The 17,750-nt window shown below is 35.8% G+C and overlaps 1 protein-coding gene across 5 annotated transcripts in view; it reads right to left on the minus strand.

The window, feature by feature from the left end:
* KCNT2 (potassium sodium-activated channel subfamily T member 2) overlaps window positions 1-17,750 on the minus strand; it is a 267,373-nt gene that overhangs the window by 164,702 nt on the left and 84,921 nt on the right. For all 5 annotated transcript variants that reach the window (XM_036868239.1, XM_036868233.1, XM_036868249.1 and 2 more), the window contains one exon: window positions 15,464-15,527. In XM_036868239.1, coding sequence (XP_036724134.1) covers window positions 15,464-15,527 — 64 coding nt within the window. The remainder of the gene's footprint in view (window positions 1-15,463; window positions 15,528-17,750) is intronic.

Genomic DNA, 17,750 nt, shown 5'->3' on the forward strand with positions numbered 1-17,750 from the left:
AGAAACTCCTTCAGGCTAAAGGGAAATGATACCAGAGGGAAAGTTAGAACTTCAGAAACCAAAGAAGAGTATTAGAAATGGTTACCATTAGAATGAATAGAAAAGACTATTTTCCTCTTAATTTCTTAAAAATATATGTCTGTCTAAAGCAAAATTTATAGAATTGTCTGTGGGGTTTCAGATTTATAAAGATAACTGACATCTGACAATTACAACATAAAGGACAGCAGAAGAGGAATAAAGGCAAAGTATCTCATTTTAAGAAGTGGTATAATATTAACATGAATTAGACTATAAAAAGTTAGTGAAGTGTATTGTAGTCCCTAGAACAGTCACTAAAAAATATTCAAAAGGTATTTCTAAAAAGCCAATAAGTATATTAAACTCAAATTCCAAAAAAAATTCAAATAATTTTTAAAAAAGTAGAAAAGAGGAAACAGAGGAACAAAAATCAGTGGGAAAAAATAGAAAACAATTTAGACTTAACAGCCAACCACAAGAATGATGATATTAAACGTTAATGGACTAAACATACTAAAACATAAAGAATATCAAAAGGACAAAAGAAGTAAGACCCAACTATGAGCTACTAAGAAGAGATGCATTTTAAATATAAAGTTTCTGATAGGATAAATGAAGTAGATAATAACAAGAAAACAAACAACACAATTTAAAAATGGGCAAAAGATCTGAACAGACATCTCACCAAAAGCATGCACAGATGACACACAAGCATACGGAAAGATGCTCAACATATTATGTTGTTAGGAACTGCAAGTTAAAACAACAATGAAATACCACAACACACCTACTAGAATGACTAAAATCTAAAACAGTGACAACACCAAATACTGGTGAGGATGTGGAGTAGTAGAAGTCTCATTCATTGCTGGTGGGAATGCAAGATGGCACAGGTACTTTGGAAGACAGTCTGTAGTTCGCAGCAGCACTATTTACAAAAGCCAAGACATGGAAGCAACCTAAATGCCCACTGACAGATGAATGGATAAAGAAGATATGGCATTTTTTATATATAACCACAAGTCTGTTCTCTATGTCATCAAGTCTGTATGCATATATATATATATATATATATATATATATATATATATATATATATATATATATATATATATAGTGGGAATTTGGGGTTAGCAGATGCAAACTACTATATATAGAATGGATAAACAATAAAGCCATATATAGCACAGGGAACTATATTCCATATCCTGTGATAAACCATAATGGAAAAGAATATAAAAAGAATGTATATATATGTATAACTGAATCACTTTGCTGTACAGCAGAAATTAACACAACATTGTAAATCAATAAATACCTCAATAAAAAAAGATGTGGTCTATATATACACAATACAATATTACTCAGCCATAAAAAAGGATGAAATAATGCCATTTGAAGCAACGTGGACGGACCTAGATATTATCAGACTAAGTGAAGTAAGTCAGACAGAGAAAGACAAATATCATATGATGTCACTTACATGTGGAATCTAAAAGTATAATACAAATGAACTTATTTACAAAACAGAAATAGACTCACAGACATAGGAAACAAACTTATGGTTGCCAAAGGGTATAGCAGGGGGAGGGGAGAGATAAATTAGGAGTTTGGGATTAACATATACACACTATTATATATAAACTAGATACACAGCAAGGACCTACTGCATGGCACAGAGAACTATATTCATTATCTTGTAATAACCTACAATGAAAAAGAATCTGAAAAAGTATATATGTATATGTGTATATACATATATGTGCATATATATGTATGTATGTATAACTGAATCACTTTGCTGTACGCCTGAGACATTGGCTTTCATTACTCTCAGTATCAAGTCCAAACTTCTTAACAAGGCTTGCAAGACCGTTTACTCAACTGTCCCCAAACTACTTGCCCAGCCTTTGGATTCTTTATTCCAGTGACAAGGCATTCTCCCCTCCTGAGACTCCAGGATTTCCCACGTGGAACAATCTACCTGGAACCATTTGTCATTCACTCTAGGAAGTCCTTTCTTCGGACTGAAGTCCACGGTACTTGTTCCCACTGTATTCTGTCTCTGCCTGATCATACCATTAACCCTACATATTTTTTTTCAAGTTTATCCCCACTAAACCATGAGCGTCATGAAGTCAAGGGCCATGTCTGCATTTTACTCACCCTAAGCACAACCCTAGCACCTAGCTTTCATTTGCATTTCACAGATGAATAAGAAAAACAATATTTATTTCATAGGGATATTGTGAGCATTCAGTGAAATAATATAAAGACCAGCAACACATAGAAAGCATTTAGCAAATATTTCAGTTCAGCAGAGAGATGGGATGAAGTACCTATCGTAAAGGCCCAGAAGCCTTCTTTATTTTATTCATGCATAGTGCCCTACCAAGATATAAGCAACATCTATGATCCTGTGAGCGTTGCATTAAGTGAGAAAAAAGGAAAAAAGATCAGTACACTACAGCATAAATTTCACATAAGGAACAGAAAATAAATATTTTCCTACTACAGGTAATAAAATTGGCACAGAAACAAGATTTTTAATTCATTCTTCTAAAAGTAGAGGATGATATTAATTTTTTTTAACTTTCCTTGCTGACAAACTAGTCCTCAAAAAAGATACTCTATTTAATTGTAACCAAAAAGTAAAAGTGCCAACTGTACCAACTTTGGAATAAGCAACCTATGATAATAAAGGAAGGTAGTAGCATAGGGTATGTTTAGGGCATCCTAGTGTCCATTGCTACTGTGAAAACAGAACATTTCACCTATATTCAGTTCACCTAAAAATCAAATTGACTAAAATGTCTTCATAAAATTCAACTTTAATAATTTGAAGCATGTAAAAATTATTGTTGGCATGTTAAGGACCTAAAATAAATCACTGTATCTACTGCAGGTATTTTTTTTAACTGAACTCCAAATGACCATGAAGGAATTGAGACATTTCAAGTGAAATTTTATACATGGATTGTTTCCCTCTCCTCCATAAGAATTTGTAATTCTCCTTACAGTCTCAAACAGAGTCTGTGACCCAGAAAACGGTAAGATATTGGTCTGGTCAAAGGTCAAAGGTCACTTTCAACCCAATTTTCAATTTATAAAATACATCTATAGCCCTTAGAAATGATAGACTTTAAAAAAAAAAAAAACAAGAATTGATAGACTTATTTTTTTACATTTTGAGTATATTTTGCTAATTTATCTATTGGATACTTTTATAAGATGACACTAATTTATAAATTAAAACTGAATTATGAAACTTAATATTTGAAAATAAATATTTATAGTCAACTGAACAAAGACAAAACATTTATACAAGAGAGAGTAAAAAGTCTTGCCACAAACTGGATAACAAATCTTTCCTAGAAACACTCAAATGTGTTGTTTTATAAAAAATTCTTGTTAAATATAATCCTTGCCCAGAGAACAATTTACACACAGAAAAGCTTGTAAAGACTTTGCATTAGATTAGACTCAAAAGCACCTGAGTACATAGATCTGTTTTATTCACATTTAGGTTGTCATAAATTATAAGGTTAGATTACATATATAGATGTCTATAATGTAAGGGATGAAATGCAATTCTGATACAAAGTATCTATAACATATATCATCTATAATTAGTTGGTCTAACTTTATTACTGAATTAAAAAACTACAAGATTTCATTGTAGTTAATTGTAATTGATATCTTTGGAGAAGCAGGCCTCAAATTTGATATATACTTACTATAAATACAAAAGTAATTCAGAATGTTCTTAAATAAAATACTTGAAAACAAAACATATAACCAAAACCCTTAAGATACAAAAACATTAAAATACATTGCTGCCTTTTAGACTAAGAAACTATTAGAAAGCAAATGATCAGGCCATCTAGTTTTAGTCAAACACCTATAGGCTCAGCAGTAACTCGGTCTGCAAAAATAATCTGCACCAGAGGCAACAATAATTAAAGAAGCTTTAGTCCTGCATTCTGGACCTTGGTATCAAAACTCATAGAGCTGTGAGCATAATTTTATCTTCCTGCCATGTTTAAACAGAACAGTTTTTACATTATGTCTGGGACCTGTTAAAGAGAAAAACCCCAGGCCCAAAATGGCATCACTTGTGCTGAAGTCCATGATACCAACCTTAGATTTAATACCTAACCTGCATTTCTGACCTTTACCAGAAGTGTAATCTTTTTTTCTTAAACTTTGGGTTTGTTTGTTTGTTTGTTTGTTTGTTTATTTATTTATTTATTTATTTATGGCTGTGTTGGGTCTTCGTTTTCTGTGCAAGGGCTTTCTCTAGTTGCGGCAAGCGGGGGCCACTCTTCATCGCGGTGCGCGGGCCTCTCACTATCGCAGCCTCTCTTGTTGAGGAGCACAGGCTCCAGACGCGCAGGCTCAGTAGTTGTGGCTCACGGGCCCAGTTGCTCCGCGGAATGTGGGATCTTCCCAGACCAGGGCTCGAACCCGTGTCCCCTGCATTGGCAGGCAGATTCTCAACCACTGTGCCACTAGGGAAGCCCAAGAAGTGTAATCTTAATCAATCAGTTTGGAAATTTCTGGTCAGCACCAGTGAGGTAAGATGTCACGTGGGCCCTTCTCCAACTCCACCAGAGCAAGAAGAGGTAATCTGCAAGGTAAACCCCTTGCTGATCTCCTGGCCCCAAATATCTCTTTCTTTCTTTTGTAATGACTTCCTGGATCCATCCTCCTTTCTATAAAATCCTTCCATCTTCTACCACTCCTCAGAGTTCCCTTCTAGTTGCTAGATGGGATGTTGCCTGATTCATGGATCCCCTATTAAAGCCAATTAGATCTTCAAATGTACTGGGTTGTATTTTGTTTTTTGACAGACTGAAAAATTATCTTGGATTCCAGCTTTAAGATTACTTGTACTCCCTTGCTCTTGACAATGACTTCTCAGGGATTGTAATCCTACCTTTGATTTCTGAGAGTATACTAATTCTCACAGATATGTACTGGCAAAAAACCTGACTGCCTGTCTGAATTTCTAGATAGAACGTATTCTTAGAATGTCACTGGAAATTTTGGGACTGAGAAGCAAGTCAACTATAGTCAGTTCGCATGTTTACTTTCTCTTTCCTTATACAGAATCTATTTTGGACTGTGCTTCTCAGAGCTGAAATCCTATACTGTTTTCTAGTGCTTGTTGGTCTGAGTTCCAGCCACTTATTCAAAGCCCTGCATAGTGCCTTTGGCTTATTTAAATCCTCTCCCAGGTTCTGGAGGAATCCGCCCTGAACACCAAATCCAACTCCAGACTGTAATCCTCTTGAGTCTCCTTCATTTATTTATTCTTTTTAACAAAGTTATGACCATAGTGCTCAAAACTTCATAAAAATCATTGACAAATGTCAAATGAATAATAATGAAAGCGATTCATAAAAAGTCTAGGCTATCATGAAACTGTGTAACTGAAGCCCAGTGATGATCTGTCAAGAATTTACCAAAAGGTATTTCCGGACAGATTAAAACACAAATTAATACTAGTGACCCCAGGGAGTCCTAGTAAGTTTAAAAGCCACAGTTTAAAATTCTGTGATTTTATGAATTGGTAAGAAAGATCTTTTTGAGAACAGGTTAACCATTAGATTGAATAAAAAGCAAAATAAAATTGCAAAACCTCTCTAAAGAATTTAAGGTACATTTAACTAGGGAATAAAATAATAGAACGATTATGTATTACAGTGTTTTAATGCCCCAAATGGATCTGCTTAAAACAAAACAAACTTAAAAAAAAAAAAGTTTAAATTGTGAAGGGTAGCAGAATATGCTAACCAAAATATGCCTCTTTAGCATAAGGATTATTTTGAGCTGATTATTTTTGAGAAAAAGCAGACACAGGAGGAGTTCTTAAATCAGAGTAGAATTTATCCTTTTGTAAGGGCAATTTATATTCAAAAGGGAAATCTCCATTTGTAAGGATATCTCTCTCTTTGTACCAAGAAGGCTGACTATAAATCACAAGAAACTCTGTATCAGTAAGGAAGGCACCAGACTTAAATCTGCATGACAACCTTACTGTACCTTTCCTGATAACCTCCCATAACTAGCCTCCCCTCTCCCAACTCCTTTCTTTTGTCTTTAGTTGAAGATAGTATTTGAGGTGGTGTCTTGGACCCTTTGGGGGAGTTTTACTCAGTCTTCCTAGGTATCGCCCAGGTACACGTGAGTTATACATGTTATTAAGCTTCGGTTTGTTTTGCTCTCCTTAAGCAGTCTTCTATTGCAGGGGTTCTCAGCCACGGAAGGTATTGAGAGAATGTTAAAGGAAGATTATTTTTCTTCCCCTGCAATTGCAGACATTTTATTTCAGTTCTTTTCTCGCGCTCTCTGAAAGGGTCATCCAGGGAAATTACTGTCTGAGCGCTCAATGATTATTTGCATTCTACTCTAAGATCCCATATATTCCAAAATGCATGTAATAATCAGAAAAAAAAAAAAATCTTTGACATTTAAGAGGAAAGCTAGGGCTTCCCTGGTGGCGCAGTGGTTAAGAATCCGTCTGCCAATGCAGGGGACATGGGTTCAAGCCCTGGTCCTGGAAGATCCCACATGCCGTGGAGCAACTAAGCCCATGCGCCACAACTACTGAGCCTGCGCTCTAGAGCCTGTGAGCCACAACTACTGAGCCTGTGTGCCACACTACTGAAGCCCACGCACCTAGAGCCCGTGCTCCGCAACAAGAGAAGCCACCACAATGAGAAGCCTGCGCACCGCAACAAAGAGTAGCCCCCGCTCGCCGCAATGAGAGAAAGCCAGCGCCCAGCAATGAATACCCAACGCGGCAAAAAAAATAAATAAGTAAATTTAATTAATTAATTTAAAAAAAAAAAAGAGGAAAGCTAACCATATGGTCTAAGATACAACTTTTTCTGAGAGTTAGAATACCAAGTCTTTGGAGTTGGATGACCAAGATGGCCTTAAAGTTCCCCCAGGCTTGACTTTCTGACAGGTTTCTTCAAAACTATAGGCCCCTGGCCTCCCTTTTCTTAGAGCATTTACTTTAGAAAACTTTCAATTATAAATTCTTTCTCTGTGCCTTCAAGATATAAATCTTCTCCTGGCCTCTCACCAGATTTACAAGAGAGAAAAGTCTTTCTCGAGGGCCTGGAGGTCATCTCTTTGAAATGTGATCGTCAGAGGTGAAATCTTCCTGATCTCCACTCTCTGTGGCCAGAAGACAGCTGAACTTTCATACACAGCAGTCAGCAAATGATGGCCTAATCACACTGACCAAGCTCCCCAACCCAGGGCTTTTCCACTAGCTCACCCCAGAGTGTAAAAATCCTCCAGCCTTTTGCTTCAGAGGAGTTGAGTTCAATCTCCCTCCACGAAGCAACAGCCTTTATTAGTCTTCCTTGCCTGTTTAACTCTGTCTGGTACAGTTTTTCTTTGACACAGAGTAGGGTATAAATACAAGGTCAGTGAGCTACTAACCCTATATCCCTAGAAGATTAAATAAAATAGCTAACCTGAGCCTTGGTTTGTTAATCTACCAATTGGAGCTAGTAAAAACTTCCTTGCAGGATTGTCGTGAGAAATACATCACATGCATAATATGTATAAATATATATAAGTAGTCTCTAGCCTGTAACTGATATTTAGTGATGGCTAATAAATGAGGGTGTTATTGTGTAGTTCTTTTCTCTTTTTATTCCCAAGAAGTCTAAAAATCAGTAGTGCCAAAAAAAGCTAAAAGAGAAAAGCAGACACTATTGGTTTTTTCAGAACCAGATCACTTTAAGTAAAAATTCATATGCCTAGTTCAGCTAAGAAAATCAAATTCTTTCACCACTGCAAAGAAAGGCTATCCAGAAGGTAAATCAATTATGCTTCCTGCATTATAACGACTCAGAGAAGAGACTTAGCTTTGAACAAATCTTTAAATTGAACACATCTACTGATAGATTGAGTGAACAAGATGTTCAAAAGTAAAGTGTCTGAACCTTGGAAAACATATCACAATATAAGACACCCTCCTTCCGTCCTTTCACTGCCCCTTACTTCCCAGCTCACTGTCTAGGACGGTAATTCCAATGAGTGTCTGACATCATAAGCAAATTCAATCTATTGACACTACTGATTTTCATTCCCTGTTACCTCTATACCCTCATCTTCGTTTTGCTTCTTATCAGCTTATATCAAACGTTCCACCAAAATAACCAAACCCTTGTATAAACAGTCCGTTTGCTTGCCTCCCTCACCCAGGCCTACTCTATAGGCAAAATTACAACCTTGCTGAATCCAACGATCCATCTACTGCAAAGAACAAAGAACAGTTGTCTGGGCGTAAACACAAATAGATGATAAATAGGTCCTTCTTTAAATTCATAGTCCATAATATCATCCAGGAGGTGAGCCTTGCCCAGGAATTCCACATCTGTCCAATCCATCCCTTCTCCCACTATTTTAGAGAACTATTTCATATCTTCTTCTCTCTCCTCAAACCTCTACCATCTGACGATTTCAACTGCTATAAAAAAAAATAATAATAATAAAAACCAACATAGAAACGGTAAGAGAAGGACTTCCAAAGCTCTCTCTATCACATTTGACCATATACTTGTCTCTGGATCTATGTAGCTTGTCTTCCCTGTTTTTAAAATACATGAGCATTTTACCCATTTATTTATCAAAGGAAAATCTTCCAATTTTCCTTTTCCTGCATCATTCATTTTACTCTCTCTGGTAGATCACTTCCTTTAGCATATAAGACTTGCTAAAAATTTTCCCACTTAGGAATATAAAATATGACACAAATGAATCTGTCTGTGAAACAGAAACAGAATCAGGGACGTAGAGAATAGATTGATGGTTGTCAAGGGGAAGGGGGTGGGAGAGGGAAGGATTGGGAGTTTGGGATTAGCAGATGCAAACTATTATGTATAGGATGGATAAACCACAAGGTCCTACTGCAGAGCACAGGGAACTGTATTCAATATCCTGTGATAAACCATAATGGAAAAGAATATGAAAAAGAATCTATATATATATGTATAACTGAATCACTTTGCTGTACAGCAGTAATTAACACAACATTGTAATTCAACTATACGTCAATAAAAAATAAATTAAAAAAAAAAGAAATGGAAAAAAATTTTCCCACTTAAACAAATGGGCAAATATTACCCATCAGTTGCTGCCCTATTTCTCTGCTCCCACTTACAGAAAGCACTTCTGAAGACTGTAATTGTTGTCTCCACTTCCTCTTTGGTATTCAATTTTTAAACTTCTTTTCTAATACAAGAATTTAAAACTATGAATCCCTCTTTAGGCACTACTTGAGCTGCATCCTACAAATTTTGAAATGTTGCATTTTTCATCACAATTCAATTAAAATATTTCTAATTCTCCTTGTTATTTCATATTTTATCCATGGGTTAAAAATGTATAATTTAATTTTTAAATATGTGGGTATTTTCCTGCTATAGTTTTATAATTGGTTTCTTATTAAATTCTATTATGATCAGAGGACATACTCTGCATGTTTTTTAATTCTTTTATCTTTTCTGTCATTTCTTTTATGGTCCAGCACATGGTCCATCTTTGTGAATGTTCCATATGCACTAGAAAAGAACGTGTATTCTGCAGTTGAGTGTAATGTTCCATATGTCAATTGATGAAAATGAGTTCAAGTTTTTAATAACCTGAATGATTTTCTTTCTATTTGTTCTATTAATTACTGAGAAATACTGAAATTTCTAACAATAATTGTACCTTTTTATGTTTCCTTTCTGTTCTATTGTTTCATACTTCATAAATTTTGAGATTTTATTACAAGGTGCATACACACTTAGGAGAGGTATGTCTTCTTCATGAATTAATCGTTTAATAAATATAAAACATTTCTCTTTATCTCTGTTAAAAGTTCCTGCTTTTGAAGTCTTCTTTATCTATTTTATATGGCCATTCCAGCTTTTGTATGACTAGTGTGCACACAGTATATCTTTTTCCATCCTCTTACTTTTAACCTAATTGTACGTTTTCCTTTTGAGTGAAATTTCTGTGGATAGTACTTCATTTGGTCTTTTTTTTACTTATCCAGTATGAAGATTCCTACCATTCAATAGTGAATTTAGTCCATTCATAATTCACAGAGTTATTGATATGGTTGGGTTTAAGTTTACTATCTTGTTGTTTTCTACTTGTCCCATTTGTTTTTTGTTCTTTTCCTGCCTTTTTTCAGATTAAGTAAATATTTTTAGTATACCATTTTGTCTTCTGTTTTATCTTTATCATGGTCATTCTGTTTTATAACATAAATCTCTATCAAACTCTTCATTCAAATAATATGTAAAGCGCAAGAATCTTATTACAGTATATTTCCACCATCCCTTTCCAATCTTTGTCGTATTATTGCCATTAATTTCACTTCTACATTTCTTACAAATTTCACAACTGTTTTTTTGCCTTAAACAATAAATTATATTTAAAAAATTAAAGTCATTTATATTTACCTACATATTTACCATTTTTCTTTTTTTTTTTTTTTTTTTTTTTTTAATTAATTTATTTATTTATTTTTGGCTGTGTTGGGTCTTCGCCTCTGTGCGAGGGCTTTCTCTAGCTGTGGCAAGCGGGGGCCACTCTTCATCACAGTGCGCGGGCCTCTCACCATCGTGGCCTCTCTTGTTGAGGAGCACAGGCTCCAGACGCGCAGGCTCAGTAATTGTGGTTCACGGGTCTAGTTGCTCCGCGGCATGTGGGATCTTCCCAGACCAGGGCTCGAACCTGTGTCCTCTGCATTGACAGGCAGACTCTCAACCACTGCGCCACCAGGGAAGCCCATATTTACCATTTTTGCTCTCTTTATTTCTTCATATAAATCTAAGTTCTCAGAAGACATCATTTCTTTTTGTTGAAGAACTTTAACTTTTTAAAAAATGTAGTCTGTTGGCAATAAATGCTCGTAGGTTTTGTTTATATAAAAATGTTTTTATCATGGCTTCCTTTTTGTGAGATATTTTTACAAGAAATGAAATAGTATATTGACAATTTTTCAAAGCACTCTAAAACAGTTGTCCAATTGTCTTCTGATTAAAATTGTTTATTCCTCTGTATGTAATGCATCTTATAGCTACATACGTCTATCTTATTGATTTTCAGAAATTTGATTATTACAAGTTCCAGTGCAGTCTTTTAAGTAATCATACTTTAGATTTGTTTTATGAATCTGTGGTTTTGTAATTTTTATCATAGTTGCAATAATTTCAGCCATTATTTCTTTATTTGTTTTCTGCCCAGAAGTGGAAACTTCCTCTCCGTATATTCAACTACATCAGGGAACGTTGATTTCATCTTTTTCCAGAGGCAGACCTCCCTTCTTGCACTCTCTTCTTGCTTTTGTCCCAGAATCTGCTTTGACCATAACCTTGGGAATTCCCATTCCCTCACCTGAGTTGTATTCTGTCTTCACTCACTCCTTAGTTTTGGTAAGACACATCTCCCAGCAGCCTCCTGAGAATTGTGCATTTTTGAAACGTTTTAATATCTGTAAATATCTTTCTATCTTCTTACTTGTGGAGCCCTACATCAAGGACACCTTACATCAAGGACACAGGACAAAAATTCTGGAATTAACCGAGCCCCCATAGCAACTGTTGCCATGGGCTCTCCTAATCTAAACTGGACAGCCCCCCAACTCCATATTAGGTAAAATAATCACCATGTAGTAACCTTGTAGCATCCTGACCAATCATCTAATGACATCCTGCCAGCAGGAATTTTCTTTGTCTTGAGGCTATAAAAGTTGGCCACTAGCCCACAAAGGGGATCGGCTCTCCCTGGTCTATCAGGAAGTCGGCCCGCTGTATTTGCAGCGTCCCTCACTAACTCTGCTCTTTCTTCTCAATAAACTTTCTTTTCTAAAATACTTCCGGTCTGGAAATTCTTCTTCCAACCCACGCTCAGACCACGACATTACTGAAGTTTTGCCAGGATATAGAATTCCAAGTGGAAAAGTACTTTCCCTCAGAATTTTGAAAGCCTTGACCCACTGTCTTCTGGCTTCTGGTATTACTGCTAAGTCTGAAAACTCTAATTCTCCATCCTTGGTTTTGAGTGTTTTCTTCTACTTTACCTTCTCTTCATTTTCATTCTTTTCTTCCTCTTGGTCCTTCTCGTATCTCAATTTCTCTGGCAAGCATAACTTTTTTAGTCATTAATCTCTAATAAGTGGCCCCTCTCAATTTGACAACTTCAGTCTGAGAAATTTGTTTTAATTTCTGGGGTTTTTTTAAATTTTTATTTTGTTTTATATTTTTGCTAATAATTTCTCCCATTTTCTAGACCTTGTTCCTTAAATTCTTACTATATGGATATTGTTTCTTCCTGACTACTCCTTTAATTTTCTCTTGTTTTGACTCCCCTTTTCCATTATTTGATTTTATTGTTCATTTTATTACTCTTCATTCTTTCAATGTCCTTAGATTTATCTTCTAAACATTTTGTTTTTCATTTGTTACCTATATTTAATTTCCAGAAGCTCTTTTTGGTTCACTGAATGTTCTTGTTTTGATTTGTCTTGTTCTATAGCCTACTATTCTTGTTTTATATATGAATACTCTTCTCATCTTCTCAATTACTAAATTACTAAAAATAGGATATTTATTACATATTTTGAAATTTATTTATTCTCCCAGAATTCTATGGCGGTATTTGTGTTTTCCCTTAATTCCTCTTTTCTATATGCTTTTTGTATGTCTGTTACTTGGTTCCTTCTTTTTCTTGTTAGGAAATTCCTTAAATGTCTAGTGATCACTGTTGTTTGAACATATGTAGGAGTGAAGTACTCAAAAGCTGTTTGGGACCTGAGTGAACGCAGGAAGCTTATTTTCACATCCTATATACACACACACACACACACACGCTTGGCCAAGAATGCTCCTAGTCCTGATGTGTGTCTACCAACCAGTCTTGCTGCACCAACCAGCCCAATACCAAGGGAGCCCTGCTGGGTGTTCCTGGAGGGTCCCCACCCCACCATCTGTATCATGCAGTAGCCTGAGCTGTCTCCACCATAAGTGGGCAGAGGAAACAGTCTCCTGCGTTTCCTGTCCCCCAACTGCTTCAGTAACTCACACTGACCTTCTCTGAAACTGCAAAGAATCAGAGGATTTTGCTTCCAATGCTTCATTCCCAGGGGGCATCAGTGGGTCAGGAATTTGTGCCGCAGGCTAATTTCCCACTCTTTCTTCCTGGGCAGCCAGAAAGTGTTTATTTTGGCCAAATTCCCCAAATAGTAAACCTATTTTCCCAGGATGGGGAAAGGGACCAGCCATGGATGTGTGGAGGGGTTCAGGGAATCTAACTGCTTCTCCTCCAGACTTTTAATCACTGTTCATATATTTAGTACCACGTATAACCCTACTTGCAGAGGCATCTGGTGCCTCTATTTCCTGAGATTTTTGAGGCTCCATTGCAAAAAAGAGCCTGCTTCTGATTTGTTTCCTCTCTCAACTTAAATGTTACCTTCCTTCTGTCTGTTAAGTCAGTTACCACCCATCCATCTGCTTTCTAGCTTCCAAACTTGTATTAAGGTCACCTCATCTACCATCTCCTTTGTCTTGACGAGTGAAGTCTTTTTATGAATTTCTTGTAAATTTACTAGAGTGTCAGGAGGAAATGGAATGCATTTGTTTAATAGAAAGCATACGAATTCACCTTGTAAAGGGTACTCTAAAAGACATTAGGTAATTATTTCCTAATGTTTACTCCCCCCTTGTTACATAGATACTGGAAGACTGGAAGTATTTTGAAACTAAGTTGCCACTGGAGAGGCCCAAGATTCACAATTACATAAGTTAAATAATTATAGAAACATAAGGTAGAGTATGTTCAATTCCAGTTCACTTATTCAATAAATATGTTTGGAGCATCTAATGTGTGGAAACAATTAAGAAAACATTGCAATAGTGCATAAGTGGACCGAGGAGAATCTGGTCTGAATTAAGACAGTAACTGTGGAGAAGGAGGGGAGCAAGTAAATTTTAAAATATATATATTTTAAAAAGAAATATTTTACAAATTTTGCAATCATTTGTTTGGTCTATGGCCTTGCATTAGTTTGCTAGGGCTGCAATAACAAATACCACAAACTGGGTGGCTTAACGAAAATTTATTGTCTCATCTTCCTGGAGGCCAGAGTCCAAAATCAAGGTGTTGGTAAGGTTGGTTCCTCCTGAGGGCTGTGAGGGGAGTGTGTGTCCCAGGCCTCTCTCCTGGCTTAGAGAAGACTGTCTTAATGTGCATGTGGCATTCTCCCTGTTATCTGTCTGTCACCACATTTCCCTTTTTTACAAGGACACAGCTCATATGGGACTAAGACCCACTCTAATAAACTCATTATAAGTTGATTATCTCTATTAAGACCTTATCGCCAAGTAAGTTCACATTATGAGGTACTGGAGGTTTGGACTTCAACACACGAGTTTTTGAGGGACACAATTCAACACATAATAGTCCTCTTCAAATGAAGGATGAGTAAGTTGGTTTAAAAATGAGTAAAAATTTTAGTTAAATTAGAGTGAGAACAGCACAAAGCCTGTCACATTCAGGACTTGCAATTCTAAAGTAATGTACCAGAGCACATCTATTAGATGCTCCAGAAAAGTGCAAATCATGTCCCTAAAAGACCCAGACATATTTTGCCTTTTCCCCAATCACTACAGAAGCCACCAGTGTTCTCATCTGTCTGTGTACCACAGGTATGACTACCGATGAACTTACTGGCTTAGAAACACAGGAGTTAACAGCACATCCTCAACGTAGAATAATAAAGCACTTTTTAAAAGTAATAAAATTAAAATGTGTTTAAAGAATAGAAGTTATAATTTGGTAAATTATAAGATTTAATTTAATTATGAGTTTATAGAACTTTAGACCTAAAAAATGTATCATGGAGATCATATAAGCCAGAGATTTCCAAATTGGGAGGTGCTTCAAAATCACCTGGAGATCTTTTAAAAATACACAGCTTCCCAATCCCCACCCTGCATATCCTGAATAGAACTTTCACAAATGCTTATTTTTTTAGAAACTCTCCAACTGATTTTATGCAGACTGACTGATCCATCTGCCTTGTTTTTAAGTTGAGGAAATTGAGATCATTTGAACAAAATCACATAGCACAGGATATATTTAATTAAAAATGATCTAGTTCTGTTTATACGTGACTCATTTCATTTTGATCAACAGAAAACCCAGGGATTAGTGATAACTACTTCAAGAATACTTTCGTTGATACAGTCAATGATGCAACTATTCTTATATTTTGGCAAGATAGTTTAGAGACATTTACTTCCGTTCAGTAAAATTTTAAGGTCATCAATATTTAATGTTGGCAGATTAAAAAATAAATAAATTAAAAATCTTCTAAGGCAAAAAGAACAATTTACAAAAAGAGATTTTAGAAACTTACAGAGGATGTCCTATCTACTTCACAACGGCTGCTCAGAATAAAACAGGCCTCAGCGTCATCCATCCTAAATGCAGATGGAAAAATAAAATAATCACACACTGACATATCTGTGCATATCTATGCATTATCTGCAAAATAGAATTCCAGTGCATATAAAGTATACGTGTAAACTACGGACATCCTTAGGTTTAAATGAAAGTAGGATTTCTAGGATCGTAACTATATTTGACTGTAAACAAAATAATTGTTGTAGATTGGCTATATAACTCAACAGCTTATAATGACAGAAGTTAAAAAAAGTCAAATTTTATTTTCTCTTTTATCATTATATATATTTTTTCATATATATACTTTGTGTAAATTGAGGGAGTTGTATTCGCCTTTAGTTTAGATGGATTACATTTTGGCTTCAGTATGTCAACAAAACTAAGAGAGAGGAAACAAAGCTGCTTAGTATTTGTAAGCCAAACTCTACTGTACATTTATATTTCCTGGAGATGAATCATCAACTGTTCCAAACCCTTTCCTTTCATGCTAAAGTTCTATATTTCTTAAATGTAGTGATAAACAGTAATTACGCTTCAGTGCTTGATAAGTAATGTTCTAAAAATATAAAACTATGTATTTTCAAAATAAGGAATTATTTATCTTTCTGGTTCATTATGATAAAAGAATTTTTCCCAAAAATATTTTCTATGAAAAATCCATGGAATTAGACCAAACCAAACAGTTCTGGAAAAATGTTAAGTAGTCATGGTTATTAAGACACTATGAGCATTGTATAACATTTTCTAAACGTCATGTTCAACAAAGCAATTCAAAACTCATACAACTAACCTTTGGAGCTGGTTTGGAGAACCCTACTCCTTGTTTCTTGCATGGGGAATTGTACTGAAGAATGTATTAGTTAACATTAAATCCCAAATCTTCATGTGACATAGGATAAGAAATGAACATAGAAATGGTACCTTCTTTCTTAATTCAGCTTTTTCAGAATTACCAGCCTGCTACCTCTCACTCATCCACACTTTTCTTTTTTATTCTTATGGAGGAATGCTTCTTGCAAATGTGACTGATTTTGCTAAGAAACCATTATTAACACTATTAATACTAAATGAGTGTGTTAATCCTAGGTAGTATCGAGCTAAGATACTAATAGCCAATCCTAATGGCTTAGATTAATTTATTAGGTAGTCAAAAGACTTCATTTATCACAGAAATTCATACTGACCATAATATGTGCATGACTCATTCTTACCATATGAAGACTCATTATAATAAATTAAGCATATTGATTATCTATGCAGATGAATATCAAGATCCAAGTTATATTACTGTCTAAGCAACTATTTCCTTATGGTTCCCAAATAATGAGTATAGATAGCAAATAGCAAACACCTGTGTTTTACTTGAGGTACTGGGAGAATCTGACTTATTCTAGAACTGTCATGTATAGTGACAACGTATATGAAGTATGTAATCCACAACAAATGCTAATATTGGGTGGGCCAAAAGGTTCGTTCAGTCTTTTGGGTAAGATGGCTCTAGTATGGAGAAGGTGCTGCGACTGACTGAATGTGTCAAAAGTGGTTTGCGAAGTTTCGTGCTGGAGATTTCTTGCTAGACGACGCTCCACAGTCGGGTAGACCAGTTGAAGTTGATAAGGATCAAATTGAAACAATAACTGAGAACAATCAACGTTATACCACGTGGGAGGTAGCCGACATAACCAAATCAAGCATTGAAAATCATCTGCACCAGCTTAGTTATGCGAATCGCTTTGATGTTTGGGTTCCACATAAGTTAAGCGAAAAAAACCTTCTTGACCATGTTTCCACATGCGATTCTCTACTGAAACGTAATGAAAACGATCCATTTTTAAAACAAACTGTGACGGGCAAAGGAAAGTGGATACTGTACAATAATGTGGAATGGAAGAGATCGTGGGGCAAGCAAAATGAACCACCACCAACCACACCAAAGCCAGTCTTCATCCAAAGAAGGTGATGTTGTGTATATGGTGGGATTGGCAGGGAGTTCTCTATTATGAGCTCCTTCCGGAAAACCAAACAATTAATTCCAACAAGTACTGCTCCCAATTAGACCAACTGAAAGCAGCACTCGATGAAAAGCGTCCAGAATTAGTTAATATAAAACCCATAATCTTCCATCAGGATAACGCAAGACCTCATGTTTCTTTGATGACCAGGCAAAAACTGTTACAGGTTGGCTGGGAAGTTATGATTCATCCGCCGTATTCCAGACATTGCCCCTTCAGATTTCCATT

Source organism: Balaenoptera musculus, chromosome 1 (genome assembly GCF_009873245.2).
Source record: "Balaenoptera musculus isolate JJ_BM4_2016_0621 chromosome 1, mBalMus1.pri.v3, whole genome shotgun sequence".
Classification (NCBI taxonomy): domain Eukaryota; kingdom Metazoa; phylum Chordata; class Mammalia; order Artiodactyla; family Balaenopteridae; genus Balaenoptera; species Balaenoptera musculus.